This window comes from Pithys albifrons, chromosome 3, assembly GCF_047495875.1.
Source record: "Pithys albifrons albifrons isolate INPA30051 chromosome 3, PitAlb_v1, whole genome shotgun sequence".
NCBI classification, from domain to species: Eukaryota; Metazoa; Chordata; class Aves; order Passeriformes; family Thamnophilidae; genus Pithys; species Pithys albifrons.
The window spans coordinates 36,626,057-36,645,671 of NC_092460.1; the positions used below are offsets into that span (position 1 = coordinate 36,626,057).

General features: G+C 39.7%; 1 protein-coding gene across 2 annotated transcripts; it reads right to left on the reverse strand.

Moving 5' to 3' along the window:
* Positions 1-11,758: 11,758 nt before the first annotated feature.
* On the reverse strand, positions 11,759-18,918 carry MGST1 (microsomal glutathione S-transferase 1). 2 transcript variants are annotated; one of them, XM_071551372.1, is made up of 4 exons: positions 18,810-18,918; positions 16,860-17,007; positions 14,785-14,879; positions 11,759-12,379 (listed from the first exon to the last, which is right to left on the reverse strand). In XM_071551372.1, exons 2-4 carry the CDS (start codon positions 16,983-16,985, stop codon positions 12,133-12,135), a joined length of 468 nt encoding a protein of 155 aa, XP_071407473.1. In that variant the 5' UTR covers positions 16,986-17,007; positions 18,810-18,918; the 3' UTR covers positions 11,759-12,132. The 2 variants fall into 2 exon arrangements, with proteins under 2 accessions (XP_071407473.1, XP_071407475.1); XM_071551374.1 differs by lacking the exon at positions 18,810-18,918 and adding an exon at positions 18,086-18,169.
* Positions 18,919-19,615: the final 697 nt, after the last annotated feature.

The window sequence follows — 19,615 nt, forward strand, 5'->3', positions numbered from 1 at the left end:
AGAGTGGCTGGACAAGGCCTTGATCTGGCTGACACAACTTATCTTGCAACTCAAAGCCCGTTCAGTATGTGAGAACTCTAAACATTCAGGTTGTAGGACAAGGCAGGAGACCCATGCTGACCTCAACAGCCTTAAGAATCACCTTTATTGTACAGTAACTGTTCTTTGAGAATGTGTTATTACGGGTGCCACTATAGAAGATCAGTAAGCATTATCCTGTCAGAATAGAAGCTTTGAGAAAATCCAGCTGCCTTGAATACTGATTTATGGTACTGCATTCCCAAATTTAGTAACCTAGGAAAAGCTGGAGAGCTTGATAGTGACATTCACACTTCTGGCCAAAGCAACATGTATCAGAAAGAATAATTTGAAGTGAGAGACCTACAGAACTCTCTCAGAAAGGATTTTGTCACAAGGCTTACTATATTTCAGTTCCTCTCTGGACTCTCTAACCACTGCATAGACTTTAAAACAGCAATACTATAAAATGAAAAAAAAACTTAGTACTTCTCTGGAACTAAAAAAAACATAGTCTATAAAAGCTAAGTGAGAGCAAAACCTGTTTAAGGTGAAGATGGAGAGGATTGTGGATATTAAACCATATGGATGAGACCTCATTCAAACTTTATTTGGCTCCCTATATCAAGAACCTTCATTTCAAAAAGTATCGTCTAACTTTCATGTCTTATCTCAAGATTTCCTGGTCATCTTGGAACAACAGCTTTTTCAAGTGTTCAGGGTTTTGTCACAGGTGAGGAAAAAGGAGCAGGGTGTGAACTAGCCATGGCTCTGTGAGTTTTGGTGGAAGAGACCTGAATCTGTATCTAATAGATTTGCATTACTCAGTTCAAGAGCCACCATGAGAGCATCACTATGTCCTCTTCAAGCTTAAAAATCAACTCAGCTGAACTGTCCTTAGACAGTAAGAGTCAACAGAATTTGCTACAATTTGTTTTATTGATTGTTCTCTCCTTTTTATTGTTTTCTCTTCTTCCTTTAAAATTATGTATTATTCTTTTATATTATATATTAATATTACAGTACCACCTATAGCAACAAATTAAAATTGCAGCTTCCATCAGAAATGCGATCCTGTTACAGTGGGTTCTGTACAAAGATACAGTCATTTGCTCAAATTGGAAAAAATAAAGGTGACAGAAACAAAATCAAAGCAAAAAGAAGTGGCCCAGCTCATGCCATGTGTCAAAAGTAAACAAGTTTCCTAATTCTAAGTCCAAGATACCACATTGCTTTACTTTTCTCTTTGGCACTTTGCCTTTCTGTCTCTTCTTCTCTTACCTTACAGCTGAACATTTACTCCTGACTGTGAGAGTGTGTCTGTGACATACAGCTGGGCCAAACTGTATACAGGCAATTTCAGTAGTTAGCATTTGTTCAAGCTTCAATTCTTTTATTAATAGGAGTTTTGAAACTGGAAAGAGAAGCACAGAGGTATTACCTGACTTGGACAAAAATAAAATTGGGGTAGAGTACAGGTCTTTTGGTGCTCCAGTTATAAAACTATTAGTTTTTATGAGCAGAAGCAAGTAATTGCTACTTTTAGTCAGAGCTATCTGTAACCTGATTCTCACCGTGTCAAAGTCATGCTAATAAAAGCTCTCTGCCAGAATTTGGTACCTACTCAATATATCTAGATCCAGAAGTGGGCCCAGTTATCCTACATACCTGCAAAGAAGCTTCAAGACCCCACTAGATAAGGCTTCTTCATTCACTAAAGTTAGTTGTTGTCCTGCTAGGGGGGAAAAAAATATCAAACAAGTTTCACTTTGTATGTATTCCTGGGCAGCGCTAAACATCGTTCTGGGTAGCAAGTGAAAATATATATGGGATTTTAAATGCTTTCTCTGAAAGTAGAAAAATATATCTTTTAAGCAGTCAAGTGTTAACTGCAAGAATTAAAAATACGTGTTCCATGTGTTGAGGTTCCAAGTCATATTAAGTATGTAGAAGAAAGTTCAGGTAGGAAGAGCAAATGATTAAAATAAAAGTCCCTTGGGTCAAAACTCGAGAGTAGCAGACATAGATAAAGTACCAGCAAAAGCAGATGAAATACAAACAGGATGTGCTGTGGTGTCCAAATGAGACGTATTACTAAAAAAAGTGTTGCATCATTAACCACTCCATCAACTGACTCTGCCAGGACTGCAGTGGACTTTCTACTGCCCACACCTTGGAGAATATGAGGATCTCAGATTCTCTGGTATGTCTGCTAGCCTCTCTTGAATGCTTCAAAACAGAAGAGGGCAAAAATTCATGATCAAACTTGAAGAGAAACAGCAGTTATATTAGCAGTAGAAAAACAATTTCAGTTCTGTGATGGGCCTCTCAATATATGACTGAGTAGTTGGTATCTTCTGTATTATCTCTCTGCGGTCAGTTAGTCCCTGGTCTTCAGCGGATATATGTGCTGTCCACAGGCTGTGTTGTTTTTGCCACTGGTGCTCTGTGCAGAAAATAGCCCAGGAGTTCAGTATTCCCAATCACTAGTTTTGACAGAACCACACTCAAACTAAAGTACTGAATGCCATCAATTTGCCCACTGCCCACGGAAACCGATAATCTTCAACGTCTCTAGAATCAGTCCCTTAATGATGAGCCCCATCTGGCCTCCGTGGCATTCCCCAGTACACAGCCCTCTGTGTGACCAGAGACCAAGCAGCAGCTTAAGACTCCAATTTTAAGAACTGTTGGAATGATTAATTCGGATGGAGTGGTCCTAGAGAAAAGAAAGTTTATAAAAACTTAATTAAATGCTATCTGCAGGTTAAGTGCAAAGAAAATTCACTGTGTCCATTGTAAAAAAAAATACATGTTGTGTTTTATAGAACAAAGTATTTTTATTTATCCAATTGAAGAAATATTATTATTTAAGATTTCTTTCAAAATGTTTAAAATGTTTATTCAGATCTAACAAACTATTCAACTTCTAAAATTACTATTTCCAGAGATAGCTATAAAACCCACTCTATTTGTCTATTCTACTGCTAAGTTCATTCCACGCAAATTTTCAGACCAGACTTTTAGTAGCTGAAAGAGTTAAAGGAAAAATACCTTTTATTCCCACTTTCTGGAATATGCAAAGCAAATATGGATTATTTACTTTGTGTGCTTTGAGTTTAGTCATATTCACTCTTTCATTTCCATGTCAGTGAAGTAGCCAGTGCCTCCTTTAGCACAGTTTATACTTTCATACACACACACCTAAAAAGCCATGAAGAAGAATGAGAAAAACATGGTTAAAACCATGATACTCTTGATAGCAATCCCACAGAAACTGGCAAAAGGACTTGGGGACACAGAGCTCCTATTAGCCTGTTTGTTTTTAATTGACCAGATTTCAAGTTGACAGTGGCCCTTTTAGCAGTGTACAGAACAAAACAACACCACATGGCCAGCAGGATCCATTTTAAAGTGGTGCTCTCTTATGTCCCCTGCTGAGGATTGCACCATATGAGGCATCAGTAACGCCAAGTCAAAGGCCAACCATCAATAAAGCTTGTGCTGTGATCAGGCATATGTAAACAATGGACCAGCCACTTCTAGGGGTAGATACAGCAGAGTTAAAGCTGAAGTAAGGTGGCATCTACCTGACAGTTTTTTTCTCTGAAATTTTACAAAGTACAGTATTATATCCAGGCACTGTTGCTTGCAGTAAATATTTTAGTGCAGACTGTATTCTGCACATACTTAATTAAATGATTGGAATATGATAGAGGCTATTTGTCTATACACAGAGCCCGTGAAAGTCAGTGGGAACAGCTCCATTCAATTCACTGGTTGCTGAATTAGGTGTATAGTCAATACATTGTAATGCAGATATCATAGCAATCAGAACTAAACAAAATACAGATGTGTCCTCTGTCAATACATACACTCCTAAAAGTACACTTATATTTAATACAGTTCAACACATCAGGACCAACCTTCTCTTCATTGATGTACATGTGGCTGGAGTTAAAAATTCCTACAATGGAAGTTCACATAGAACAAGATATTACTTCAGAAGGAAAAGACCCATAGAATTTCATGGGGTTTGTTGCTTTACTTGTCCTTCTTACGTTCCTGCTATAGGATGGATTAAGCTTTCAGTGGGAAGGATTTGCTTATGTATATCTTGTAAGAGTTTCCCTAAATCCCAATAGCTTCTTTTGTAGGATTTCTCCATAATACATGCACCTGTAAAACGTAACTGGAGAAATTAACAAAATCATATAAACCCACTTGTAAGGACGTTACTTTTTCTGACCTTAACCAAGTCTTTGTTGCCACCCGTCCCTGTACATAACTCATCCCATTCTGTCACATTACCATTGACAAGGACATATAAAGCCACAAAAGATGCTGATGGACACTCACTCCAAAGCATTAGCTACCTTGTTCCATGCTCTGAGATCTGGCTGTGCCTTTGACAGGTCTCCAAGCACATTTCCCCATTTCTAGAATGAAACTAAACCTTTGCACTTTATTATTATTATTATTATTGTTCTCTCTCAGCAAAAAGGTAATTGGGCATGAAAAGTTCAAATCCATTAAATAAAAACTCAATTTAAAATATTTTCCATCCACCAAGCAAGCTCCTATTCATTATGCTGACACTGTACTCCACCTCTGTGCCAAGTGGATCACTCAAAGTTGCCCCCCACCACTTCCCTGGCATTTTGTGTGACAAGTAAATCTGCTGTGCGCACATTGCTTTATAGAGCATCCCAGTTTTGCACAAAAACAAGCAACATTTTTTATAGCACCTTTAAATTCCCAAGTTGAATTTTGTAACTATTGTGATAATTTCAAGTAAACTATTTGCACTGTCTCCTTTGGCTATTGTGGCAGACAAACACAGCTTCTGAGTTTTATTTCTGCCTCTTTACTAACTTCAAGTTTTTGAATAGCCTCAGTCCCATTCAGTTTACTCTACTGCTAAGTACAAATCATAAAATGTGTTTACATATGAAAACAATAGGAGGCAATTAAAATATGAATTACATAATTCTCTAAGAACCTCGGTGGAAGAATTCAGACATTGCAGTTACTTGGTGCCTTATTAATTTAGAAAAGCAAAACAAAACAAAAAAAAACATTGTAATGCTTCAGCCACAGGTTACATACTCTGGTTTCACAAAGGTCACTTTTTCCATAAAGTTTTTTTTAGCACAGGTTTACTGTAGAGAGACAATCTTTTGCCTTAATATCCATCATAAATGTCTTCTTTAAATCTAGCAAAATATTTTCCCCTTACAACTTAATCTACCAGAGATGCAGAACACAGCTACTTTTATTTTTCACAGGTCCAGTCCTGAAATATAATAAAAAAAGCCAAAGAGGGACATCTAGTGGTACCATGCACGAAATTAAGACTGAGCAGAGGGAGGAAAAACCTACTGCCATGCCCATGGATCTGGGAGAACTGCTGGCTTCTCATCAGGAATGAAGAAAGGTTGAAGTGAAGACTAAAATTACAGGAAGGAAAAATCTGACCATTTTATTCTTTTCTAATACATTGCCACTTACAAATGGAATAACACTAAAATGCATTTGGTCAAAGCAGAAACCAAACAAAAGGAGAGTTAACAGTCATTCTTCTAATGAGTCTGATTTCTTTGAAGGATGCCAGATCCTCAAAATGAATTTAAATGAAAGTGCCATAATCAATGGTGACAAAGAAGGAAATTGCATCCCAGCTTTCACTTGCAAAACAATCTTGAGGAAAACCAAGAGGACCTCCAGAACTCATTTATTTTACCTTGAAAGGACATAGGTATATCAAACTTCAGCCAAGGGATGAGCATCAACTGAATTGAAATTCCAGTTTGACAAAACCTCTGAACACTCATCCAATGAGCAAACTGTAAGATTTAGTGCTTATCACTTATATTACCAGCGACTGTTTCATTATAATCATCCTGCAGTACTTATGAAAAATTAGTGGAATAAGCCATCTGTCAGCTAACAAGGCAAATCAGCAGCACTGGACCCTTCTCCCAGCTAAAGGTAAGACCAACAGCAAATGCCAAATTGTTGGAGAGACAACTGAAGAGCTGAGTGGCACGAGCTACATGGTCCCAGTTAACCTTAGTACCAGAGTACTAGCAGCAAACTGAGTCTCTTACGAAAACATCCCTTTAAGAATATAGAAGCGACATCCACAGGAAGTTGCCAGCCCTGCTCTCTGAGAAATGCAGCCTGCAAAATGGACCACATCTGCTCACAGGTTTGATGTCTAAATCCCACAGTAAACTTCGTCTTGTGCAGACACCCAGTATTAAAAACAGGAGGCAGTCATCCACATTACAACATAACTGCAGGCTCTTTAAGGAAAACTGACTTTTTAATGTCACTTTCTACCAAAAGAGGAAGCAGATGAAATTCTATCTTTATAGCAATTATATAGGTCTCTTAGACACCTAGAGATTAAGAATCTAAACCTACCTTGAGCTACCACTACTACTGCCTACCTGCTTCTCTGCAGTTCCACATACACTAATCCCTACAGCTTCCACAGTGAGAGTTAAAGAGATGAAGCTCAGAACTTCTTCCAAGAAGTGTGGGGCAACCTACAGAGCTGAGCCCTTTCAGCCCAGCTCCAAAACTCACCCTTCTGAAGGTCCCTTTGGTTTCCATGAATATATTGCAGTGAAAAAGGGCCCTTTTCTAAAGTTTTGAAAACAAGAGTCATATATGACTTCCTATACAAAAAAAATAATAATTCTCTCCATGTTGTTAGTGTGATGCCATTTGGGGGTAGTTTAATAGGCCATTTTTGTAGTCACACAGTGTCAACTCCCACCTACCACTGCATGTGCCTCATGTGCTTGAAGAGGCAAATGACTAAACACAGTTGGCTACCCAGCCCATGGGTTTTTTCCATCCTGATTTGAGGCATTTACAATCCTCTTTGCAGATACTTAATGACTGGTTTCACAAGGAGAAACATAGTTTAAAAAATTTACAGTAAAGCAGTTTTATAAAGCAGAAAGCTTTATACTGACACTACTTTCTGAATTTATTTCCCCTCACTGGACAAGCAGTACCCACGGCTTTTTTTTATTTTGGAGGGGGGTTTTGTTTGTTTTGTTTGTTGGTGGTGGTGTCATAAAAGACAGGTTTCCCAGAATTTCATCTTCTTAAGCTTTCTCCAAGTCCACCAGCACACATGAGGGGTAGAATACAAGAAAGATGCTGTCAGTGGTGATCCACATTTGAGTCCACTAGCAAAGAACTAGGTATAAAGGCATCCAGTTGTGGAGATTATATGGCTACTGCTATATTAATGTCCTTTAATGTATAAAAATAAATTACTTTTAAATGTTTCCATGGCAAATGCAGCCACCTGGCGTCCAGGTCAGTACTTGGAAACGCTGTGTTAAGGAATGGAGCTGACTATTTAACAGAAGTCAATCACCATTCCCTTGCCCACGTTACAGCTTAGTAGGCTTTGTAGAAAGCATGCTGGAGATGTCATATTCCACTCTTATTTTAAGCATCCACCTCAGGATGCTTCCCTCCAGGCTGCCAAGGGATGCCCCTCATCACTGCAGTACTACTTACAAAATTTATCACATATGATTGTGGTTACAACTTCATACAAGCATTTGTGCAAAACAGAGTCCACTGTGTGCATATTCACCACAACACATACTCCTAAGAATTCTGTTATCATCCCTATACACAAAAAAGGTCAGATGTTATACCTTGCATTTCTCACACCTACTTTTAAAGCAGAAGAGTGGTATGTTTTAACTTGTGGAGAAAGGCTCTAAATTTTTCTTTTTCCAACAGTGTACAGGAGTAAAGAGCAGAGTACTTTGTAGGAGGAAAGCTCCTGATTATTTTATATTCCTCCTTGCACTGCAGTAACAACTGCTTCAATTAAAAAACATAGTAACAAAAATTACCTATGACTTTTTTAAAGCCTAAGTTTAGCATGCATATATTCCACTGTTCCAGAGAAAAACAACGTCAGAGAAAAGAGCGAACCAATAGCTACCTCCCAAAGTCTCTGAATGAGGATCACACACCTTTCAGGAACTCATGCTATGATTAAACTAAACCTCAGGAGAAGGGCAGCCACTACATGGCATCTTTTCCACTAGAGGTCAGGCTGAAGGAGCTAATGATCTATATTAGCCTTCAAAATCTATGAGTGAAGTTACTAATCAAGATCTGGAAGTCTGAATATCACTTAAAGTGAACCACAAAGAGGTATTAGACCTCTAAGTGTCCAACAGCCGGAGATATATAATCATGAGAGCATTTTAACACGTATCAATACAATCTTTCACAGAGCATTTGAGATGCCATCTCAGTCGGCAGGACATTTGGAAAAAAGTTCTTCCTAAACTTCAGCCTTGAAATGAAAACTCCATGAGCTTGAATAATAACAGTCAACATTCTAGTTACTTTAAAGAGGGTATTTTGAAAGTTTTGCTTTTTATTTTTTGCTTTTACAAAAGGGCATACATTACAAGCATTTTCTACCTAAAATCTAGATTGAATCTGTTTCTGTAAATAACTAGGAAGAAACACAGCTAAGTATGGCATATATGACCACAATGGTCTTCAAGTAACTAGAATTTTTCAAAATCCCCAAGTGATTTCAATTTAGAGCCCAGGTTTTTCTTTTCCTGTATTTTGGTGATATGCAATTCCATCATTTTCAGAAACACTGACCCAACTTCCTGAAATAAATACCTTGAAGACAGTGAAGTTTAGATATACACTTGTTTCCAGAAATTCAAGGAAACATTTAATGTATCATTTATAGTTTTAAACAATTTATTGTGACAGGAGAAAAAGTCATGCTTAAATGGCAAGTCCTAGCTCAGAGCTCTTTGCCAGTCACCAGCTCTCTCAACAATTCACTGTCTTCAGTGCATCTGTCTACAGCCATGAAAACCAGGACAAAGTAATTTTGGCCAAAGACACATAAAAATTTACCCATAAAAACAAAAACTAAATTGAGGAATTGCTCCCGTCTAGACTTCTGAAAACAAAGCATCGCATGGAATTCACTCAAGAGATGAAGTCAGCTAACCAAGTCAAGTTGTATCAGCCGGCATTTTGAAGTGCCTCATGGTCAACTATTAGAGCCACTTCAAAAATAAAGTACTTGGGAGAAAAACACAAAATGCCAGGAATTAAGAGCAGAGAGAAGAAACCCTGTGGCTTCTCCAGACACCTAGATTAGGTGGGAATAATAGGCATAACAAACAGAAATGATGCACAAATGATAATAGTTTGACCTCTTTTTATATGTCTCCCATGGGATTAGCCATTGCTGTACTTTCACCAGGTCAAAGGCAGCACACCTGCTGATAACAGCCAGTTGCTTCATCAGCTACAGATTATTTCATTTAATGATTTTTTAACAGACCCTGACAATAGCAGTCTGAAATCCACATATGCATGTTTCGAAAGCTGAAAAATTCAGTTTAGCTCAGTAATAAAGTCAACTAATAGGCTCTTTTTCCCCTGCTAATTCTTCTGAAATATGCTAACCTTTTAAAATTTACAGCTGTACAACAGGGCATGGACTGGAGAAATGTAAGAGCTGTTTGACAAGGACCACTCCAACACACTTATGTGGAGCTGGCACTCAGAGTTTGATTGAATCTGGTAAGGCACATTTCCCAGATTGAGCACGTACCCCACCCAGATACACAGATGGTATTTGTGGGAGCAAATGAAAATAAAATATAGGTTTAAAATAAATGCAAGAGAAACACAGAATAATATTGAATCACTCTAGGTATTTCTAAAGGTTTCCATATATCTTTTCTAGTTCTCAGCATATAGTGAGTATATGTTCAGGGCTTTGAAACCACTGAGCAAATGGAAGGGATTTAAAACTAGTTTTGTTTCAAATGTAAGATCACAGAAACAAAGACAAGCGCCAGGTATTTCTCTTCAGAATGAGACTTCTATACAGAAATTTATGCAAAAAGGAGTTAAAAATGCTGTTCCTGCCTATGTCTGGCAATGGCGAGTAGGCTTGTCAAAGAGCCTTTTCGATGCTAAAGGAGAGGACTAACTCTATTGCTGAATTTCAAATGGATCCCTCTGCTACTTTCCCTTTGTTTTGATGGATAGAAAGACACACACCTTTGGAAAAAGAGGCAAGTGACAAAGTAGTGAGGGAAATACAGCTTTAGATGCTGTTACCGTGACACAAGGAAGCAAGAGTAGCCACAGACTGATCAATCTGAGTTGGAAGGTTGACCACAACTGGTTTGGGCTGCAGTTCAAGGCTGTAGCCTCACTCCTTCACCCTCCATCACTAGTCCTTCTCAAGCTGCAACAGCTGATGGCCTTTCTTACAATGATACTATCCGAGATAGCTGGTGTCAAGATCCAATTAAAAGCTAGCAGAGGAAGAATGAACAGGTGGAAAATAGCACAGGTAGAAATAGTGGGAAAAGATATTAGAAGAAACACAAAAGCTCATTTTCCCTTGGAGCCTCTGCTAACCCAGAGGTGCTGACATGTGCTTACTCTGCCATGTCAGGAGTAAAAGTTCCACAATTTTCTACCTTTAATCCTCCTCTCTTAAGCATTCTCCTCATAGAGGATGCACTCTTCATTATATTACTTGAGTTAGATTTAACTTTTGGTAAATCAGTGTTAACTTCCTGATTTCAAGTCCCATACTCTTTTCTTTAGTAGACATGACTTGAATTGTAAACAAAATCCTCCCTTGGATTAAATCAATCCCTCTGCACCCTTCCTGGCTCCTCCTGCTACCTTTCCAAGCTGCAGTCTCATACAACACTGCATCCATCAACTTCCACCTCAAAACTGTGGCTAGATAGGTGAGCCCTCCAGTATTCTTTCTTGCAGTACAACTACTTTCATACAAAAAGCAAAACAGTCTTTGGCACATGGAGGCAATAGAGAGAACCCTCCAGCTCCTCTTTGGGCCACCCCTTAGTGGCACAGCTTCTGCTGTAGAAAAGTAAATCAGATAGGTTGTGTTCCAACTTCTGCCATTTAAAACTTACCAGTGACCACCTCACTGGATATAGAGACTCTCCCAGGTCACTTCTTTTCCTTGAAATCTGTGCTATAACTTTAGAACCAGCTATCAAAAAAACCCAAACAAACAAAAAACCAAAATCCAAAAACAAACAAAAAACCCCAAAACAAACAAAAAGAAACAGACCAAGAAAAAACAACAGGAAAAGTCTTTAAAGAAAATATTTCAAATAAATATATCATAGAAAGATGCAAGTAAAGAACAAACCTGCCTATCAGCAACATGTTTATGACAGTACAACACAAAAAACTAACTACATATGCACATTGGAATTATTTGATAACTACAAGTGTCATTTATTTTATGCTGAATTTATTCAAAAACAAAAACCAACTTCTACAAAGGGTATACACTTTGTCCAGTCAGAAAAACTATGTCTGCAATAACTTCAACAAAAATAATTACTTCAAATTTTCACCAGTATCTCCAAACAGAACTTAGCCCAAGTATTTTCTTTCTTTTTAATCTATTCAACTGGAAGAAATGGAGCTGCAACGGTTTAGGTTTTTTAATCCCAAAGTGGATTATACAAACAACATTTTCATCAAAGACTTTTTACAACAAGCCTAGCAATACTGGCTTTATCTTATTATTAAGGTAAGCATTCTTCAAAGAACTGCATGATTGGAATCTCTTCCTGATACACAGTGACATATTATTTGCTGACTGCAGTGAGAAGAGTCAAAATGAAAATGAAAATACAAACAGTTTTTTTTAAAATCTTGTCTTTATTGATTTAGACTTCAGAGCTACAGCCAAAAATAGAGCATCTGTAGAAAATTATCACACATTCTATCAATACAGCATCATCACATGTTTAGAATTGTAAGCACCTGACAAATTGCAAAGGGAACATACAATCTAGTATTTGGCAATGCAACCCATGATCAGGAAATAAAGGAAGAGGGATTCTTTTTTTTCTCCAAAAAAGAAACATTTCTAAACAGAAATGGAAAGCTTCTGTTAAAGAAAAGAATTCTAGTCACCACGGAAGACTCATATTGGCTCACTCAAAAACATCAAAGTACACTGCTGGAAACTTTATGTGGAATGTCGAAGCGTACACAGAAGCTACAACTCTGCTACAGGAGCAACACAGTCTTCAGCACTTTGTATGCCATCGAGAAGGTCACTGCATAGCCAACCGACCAGGACAAACCTCTGCTAGGCTGAGGAAGAGGGATCAAGTATGCAAAAGTGTGAAGGATCCGAGCCCCTGCGAAGATCCTGAAATGCAGCAAGGCTGTGGACAGGTCAGGGCCACTAAGGGCATACAGCAGTCCAATGCCAACAAAGGGTACAATATTTTCAAGGTCATTCAGGTGGCCTCTGGAGAAAGAAGCAAAGTTATTTTACAGTGTTACATTTTGTTGAATAAACCACTTCAAGTCTCACTATCTTTCAGCATCTTCAGAGCATGCTACTGTTCAGGCCCTAACACAACTTTGGCTTCCTCTGCAGCGGGGACTTGATTCAGCTACTGAAATGATTTTGGCATATTCACCTGGTATCACTCTGGTCTCTCTCGAATTTGATTTTCTCTATGGAAGGTCTTAAGTTTTCCCCCTGGATATTTGGGATATTAGGGACTTACATGAGATATATGAGTGCACCTGGATGTGCAAGAATGCAGACAGAGAAGAACAAAGATAGCTGTTATTTTCTTGTAGCCTCTCTCAACTGCACATCAATTACTGCATGACTGTGACTAAAATCACTAGACTTCATGGCCTGATGGTCTATTCCAATCCCATAAACTGGGTTTGTGGTCTCTCTGTAAAGCAAATATGAAACACCCCACAAATGAACCATTCTATCAAATCATCATGAAGTTCAATCATCTTGAAGGAGGTTATTTTTGAACATCTAACAGGTGTGTCAGTTATGCTTTCCGTTCATTTTCTTCACTCTAAGCATTAAAATGGCTGAAAAAATGTTTGAAATTTTGAAATCATAATATAATTTTCAAAAAATGTGTTGAGACTGAACTCCCTATCTTGAAGTATTCTTTCACACCCCTTTCTAAACCTTCCCGTCTTCCTTCACTTCTTTACATAAACTGCACTTCCAGCCAAATTTACTGCTTGAAACAATCTCTAAGCCTTACTAATTATGTCATATTTCACAGCCAACTGGAATCAGAACATGGTGCTGTCTTGCAGCTGCTTTTTAAATGTATTTATCATTACATGGAAACATAGCCCTCCAGCTTTTTTATTCTTGTTCCCCTAAGAAGTACTCTGAAGAAAGTAATCTTTCTTTTATACTCATAAACAGAACACATTCCAGTCACTTATACAGAAGAGAAGACATGCTAAATCTATGCAGCATTGCCTGTTGCCATGAAGCTTGCAAAAGAAAACACAACAAACTTCCATTATGAACCACTGTTGGGTGGAAAACATGGATGCTACAAGACCAATGGAGTAACTAGAACCAAGCTGACTTACTAGGTCTGAGGATGTCTGAAAGACTCTGCAAAATAGTAACACACGATTTGATAGTACAGAGTTTTACAAATCTAATCTGCGTAAATGACTGAGGCAGTTGTCACTTCTCTAATATAACATCCTGAGTTAAATGGGCATCTGATCATCAAGTTAGTCTCAACTTAATTGGCCTCTCTCAATTTACAAATAGGCAGGGATTACCCCTCACGAAAAAGTTCCATTTGTATGTAACATCCAGCAAATTAAGCAATAACTCTCTGAACTACTGAGGGGCAGAAAAGAGCAGAGCATTTTTAGAGCCCACTGTGATTAGACTCTTCTTGCAGAGATTTTAATCTGTAAGAGACATACAGAAATGTACTTCATGAAACCACAGTCATCATTTGCAAAGATGCAGTGCTCTTAAATCAGAGCTGGTACATATTTTCAAGATCTTCCCTATTAGTTGTTTAAATGAGAAGAGTTCATTCACATTCAAGTTTTTGGTATAAAAATAAACTTAGCTTCATTAAGGAATTATCATATGGAAAGTATCCCATTTCCTTGTTAGCACAGGTGTATCAAATAGCATCTCAAAAGTTGAGGTTTTAGCAACAGAAAACTTTGCCATCAGCTAAATAAAATTAAATAAGCTGCAATATTTAACACACTAAACTACAGTTTACATTCAGCCACAGATCTTGCAAAAGAAAATACACCACAGGTTGCACACTGCCATCCTACTGAGAGTAGAAGGCTGGTCAACTCTGCTGTGCAACTGAGTTAGTAACCACGCTTCAGTCTGGCAGAAAGAGCACAGGCTCGGACTCCCTTTCTGTACAATTTGCCAGATTAATGCTCTCATTACAACTCTGGAGTTCCATGACTTTAACATAATTTTACTCCTCTTTCCCCATTATTTCCTTTCCACTTTAGGAAAAGTGCAATTATTGCAACCAGTGTTCAAATTACATAGAAAGTTGATTTACACTGAATGGTCACTGTTTCATACAAAATCAACATATGGTCATATTTTACAACCTTCTCACCCCTTCCTCCATGCATACAGGACAATACCCAAGAGTTACCTATTATAACCAGACAATGGCTTATCATTTTTAGTATGCATGCTGACCATTTGAATGTGGAATGGTTTATTCATTTGAACTAATTAAAGTATTAGATTACTACATAAACTAACACAAAACACCCACGTGCTTGCCAGAGAAAACGGGGTAAAATTAGTTCCTTGGTATAGTATTATTCTGTTTCTTACAATAATTTTTAAAGGTTCCTATGCCTTACCTGCGTACACGTTCAACATCTGGATCAGTCCTCACGTATTTCTTAGCACTGTCGCCTTTTCCAAATGATGCTGTATCTTCTGGGTTTGCAAATGCCTGTTTCAAACAAAAGCACACAAGAGACACCAGAAGGCAAAATGTTTTATCCAGTCAAGGTAGCTTGCTATAAAGGCCACTCTTTTCACCAATGCCTCCATAACCTCACATAACTTACCTTCACAGGGAATAACACAATGTTCACTGCATTAATGTTTTCTTAAGCTCAGCTTCTACGTAGCTTGCATTTTGACAAATTAATATAATGTAATTTATGGAAGTAGATAAAGCCTTCTTGCAAGACGAACAAGCCTGAAGTAAGGCCAGTGGGCTGAAGGAACATACAGACCTGGAAAGTAGAAGGTCTGTACTACCCAAGTCTCTTTTTCATTACTCTTGACAAACTATCTGAAAGCCCTTTTGGATCCCTTCCTTCTTCAGAAGTCTACACAGCAATAGCATCCAGAGTCTTACTCCTATCCTCATTTATGACCAAGTAAGTTCCTCTCTTTCCTCTTAGGTACAAATTCTTCCCCTTATATGGCCCATTTTTATGCCCCAATACTGCAAGACACTACTTGAAAATAACATTTAATCCAGGTAGAACAGACTGTAGTAGATCTCTTCTTGCTGCCACATGTAGTAACACAGATTCTGCAGACTATTCAGGCTATGCATATGTAAGTCAAGGAAGTCTTCTAATTTTAGGAAAGCTACATGATTGCTTTCTAGGGCAGCCTTGATTCCTATCTGTGAAATATCCTCAGCCTTAAAATTCTAGGGACACATTAACAGTATCAACCACATTTTAGCCTCTCTTGCTCCACTAATTGCTTTCCTCCATTTTTTCTCATGTATAGTAAATAGAAAATTAAAATTACAAAATTTTTGTTTGCAATATTACTGTCAAAAGAAAACCAAGCATTCCAAATAAATGAATATGCTACTGTAACCTGCATACACATGGATCATAATACAGTATGAGCATTAATACAGGACCCCAGTGGATATACACTTAGGTCCACTGCAGCTGGTATGTTCCTAGAACAGTAAAGGAAGCAAGGTTATGACACAAACATCTGAGTCCTATTTTGAACATAGTGTGCTCTACTAAATCTCCACCTGCACCAAGGAGTTTAAGAATCACTGGAAACCAGCAGTAGCTCAAACGTGCTATTAGGAACTTGTGAACAACAGAGCAGTTCAGCTGGTTTTTCTTGCAACCAGCAGTACCAAAAAGCAGCATTTCAATAAAAGGACTGCAACAAAATCCTTGAAGCACACATCTTGCAGAAGGTGATGTCACAACAACAGCCATGTGAGGCAAACTCAGACCTCTTTCAGTCCAGGAGCAATGTTTCCAACAGTGGCCATGAGCAGACCAGGAACACAGCAAAGACAACATAACACTTCCCATAAGCACTGTCTTCTGCAATATTTAGTGAACCCCAGTGGATCTTTCATATTCTTCTCTAACCTACACATCAATCCATGGAAATTTTCAGCCTGCCTCTCACCCTATAAATAATTTCAGGTTTTTTAGATGACCTACCTGAAATGGGAAGGCTAAAAAAATTAGGAAGTGTAGAAAGCTTTAGAATTTCATGATTAAAGGATTAAAAATGCATAAAAATCTAACCTCTCTTCTGACCCCACTAGTTGGTTATTCATGTAATATGGCTCCATACTGCATTTTATTTGCTTTATAAATTGGGTACCCTGGACACAAGCTTTCTGCAGAAGACGGTGGAAATTACAGAAAACTCTTATGTAAAAATAACAGAATTATTTACAAGGATAGAGTAAGTCAAATGCAACTATTAGACACAGTCTCATAATTATCTCATAATTAGGTTAAAGATGTTATCCATTTGAGACTACAGAGCACCAGCATGCCAAACTCAGAATACCTTTAGAAGAGGGAGGAGAAAGAAAATGAACAGCAGCAGTTTTGAAAGCTAAGAAGAAACAAAAGTGATATTTCTGTTTTTTAACACCAATTTCAATCTATTCTACCAGACAGTACTCCCAAATTCCTACCTTTCTTGTAATCCTGAAGTATGCTGTTACAAGACTCATTAGCATCATTTTCAGAAGAACAATAGCTGTGTAAGTGGCATAAGCCTGGAAGACTTCATTGTCAATTAACTGGGTCGATTTAGCCATTTTTCCACTTCTCACTGACGACCTTTAAAAAAACATTAAAGTCAGGCTAAGATCATTGCAATCCAAAGTTCTGCCAACAACATTGTCAGAATAACCCTGTTTTTCACCATCACTGCAATGGCAGCACAGTTTTGCTACTGTGGAAAATTTATTTTCAAACAAATTTTCCCCTGTTTATTTTCACAGTGGCATAATACTTTAAGATGGCATATTATAATATTTTCCTGCTTAGTAAACTGTCAAAGTACAAACCACCAAAATATTTAATGCAATTGCAGAAACAACATTTAAGTCACAGAAATTAGTATGTTTTGAAATAACACAAGGAGTTAGAACAATTTATACCAATTCATTTGAACTAGTAAATTTTCCTAAGCAGTTACTAGGATAGAGTGTGTGACAATACTATGAGTATGTGAAGAGGAAAATTAGTATTGTCTAATCTTTTTTTTTCTCTTGCAAAATGTCACAATTATAATTGCACTTAAGCTTTCAAACTAACCAGTAACTTCCTACCTATCAAGAACTTGTGATCAAACTGAGTTAAACACGCATTTTTCTCCTTTGAGACCTTATTTTTAAAAATTGCTTTTAGCACGATTCACGGGCAAAGATTAAGTTGTAATGACAAGAAGGAGAGAACTATTTCTGCTTTTATCATGGGAGGTTCAAGCTAATGAAGTCTCTTTCCAACGAGACCATACCAAACCCACAATCCTATGGAAGCAGTACCTTTTATCAACATCGTAAAGGTAAGACATGATGCCGATTGAATGCACATAAAACAAAAAGCATGACCCCTTTCGCACTGATTTTTTTTTTCTGCATGAAATGAGGCTTCTGCCTCACCAAGTGCTTCAACCATGCACTTAGTGACTAGTAATCTATAAAACTAGTATGTCTTAGATTCACTGGAGACCAAAATATATTAACTTTTTGTTATAGTTAACTTCTTTCCTGTGATATAATTTTAACAATAGGAATAAAAAGGTTAATATTAACTTGATTACAGTTCTGACACCAGCATCTCTGGAACTACACTACAGTTACCCATTTTCCCTGGCTGCAGGGCTCTCAAGCTCCCAATGCCCAGGACTTGCCTCCGCTACAAAGTGAAAGCAAACCGGAGAACTCGCGATTTCAACACCGGCAGAATTGCAGAAATAAACCCCACAGCACAGAGGTTTAGGCGATATGCTCAGTAAGATTACAAACATCTCGATCGACATGGATAATACTAACAGCGCGCTGCAAAACCCGCATAGCGCACATGCCCAGTCTGTGTGCGGTGGGTCGGAGCAGAGGGGGGAGCACGGACCCCTGAGCCGAGCGAGGGGAGAGCACGGACCCCTGAGCCGAGCGGGGGGAGAGCACGGACCCCTGGGCCGAGCGGGGGGAGCGCACGGACCCCTGGGCCGAGCGGGGGGAGAGCACGGACCCCTGGGCCGAGCGGGGGGAGCGCACGGACCCCTGGGCCGAGCGGGGGGAGAGCACGGACCCCTGGGCCGAGCGGGGGGAGAGCACGGACCCCTGGGCCGAGCGATGAGCACACCCCCTGGGCCGAGGGGGAAGCACAGCCCCCTGAGCCGAGCGCGTGTCCTGCGGGCAGCGACAGGAGCACGGCCCCGTGTCTGTGTGTGCAAAACGCGGCCTCTCCACGCGCCGCCCTCCAGGCCCTGCTCCCAATGGGAGATGACCCCAGGGAAGATGCTCCCGCCGTCCCCCCACTGCTCCCCACGGAAAGCCCGGCCGCGCTCCCGGCCCCGCCGACGGGTTCGCGCCGGCGGGCGGCGATGGGAACCGGGTGCGAAGCCACCCACGCACCTGTGCCGAGCCGGCGGCTATCCGACCCCGCTGCTCCCGCCGGACTCCGCCGCTGCCACCGCCCCGGCCCGGCCCCGCCTCGCCCCGCCGGGCACGGGGGCGGTCCCGCCGCAACCGCTGGGCCCTGGGCCGGCCAAAGGGCAGGGCAGGGCCAGAGCACTGCCAGCAGTGCCCGGGAGAAAGAGAAGACAACCCCGGGAAAGCAAGGACTGAAAAGCCCTCCTGTGCGAACGCCGTTGGACGTAGAGAGGGGGAGAGCCAAAGACCGGCACAGCCGGGCCTGGGCAGCCACACGCCATGTGCAGCGATTGATTGTGCGAACTCCGCCTAAGAACCGTGTAAAGCACCTGAAACATCAGCACTCGGGCCCCGGCGTTTTTCGGGTGGCTCTAACCCTTTTCCCAGGGGAAAAAAATGTAAAAATACTTGCACTGGCAAGCCATCGGCGCTGTTCAGTTGCACCGTGGTGCTTTGCGAAGTGTAACAAAATCAGGGAACTTCACAGCTGGCCACGTGTGCTAGAATTGTGGTGACAGGAGGAAACCTGCTGTCTGAGCTGCTCTCTGCGTCTTCAGAATCCTATTTTGGTTCTTACGTATTCCCACACCACTCATAACTGGAGCAACGCTTGTGACTAAGCAGCTCATGAGAAACTAGACTGAAGAAGAGATACACAAATGTACTCAAGTGTCCAGTAAAGGTTTCAGAAATATTTCTAAGGATGTGTACAGAGGCAGAAAGGGAGACAATTTTTAAAGCTGAATCCTTATGGCGAAAAAACTAGTCTTAAGTGCATCTATTCAGCA

Excerpts from the sequence above, each read along its gene's own strand:
- MGST1 (XM_071551372.1), bottom strand. The coding sequence starts at position 16,985 with ATGGCTAAATCGACCCAGTTAATTGACAATGAAGTCTTCCAGGCTTAT. Across the intron at positions 14,880-16,859 it reads ACTTCAGGATTACAAGAAAG|GCATTTGCAAACCCAGAAGA; the intron begins GTAGGAATTTGG and ends TGTTTGAAACAG. Across the intron at positions 12,380-14,784 it reads GATGTTGAACGTGTACGCAG|AGGCCACCTGAATGACCTTG; the intron begins GTAAGGCATAGG and ends TTCTTTCTCCAG.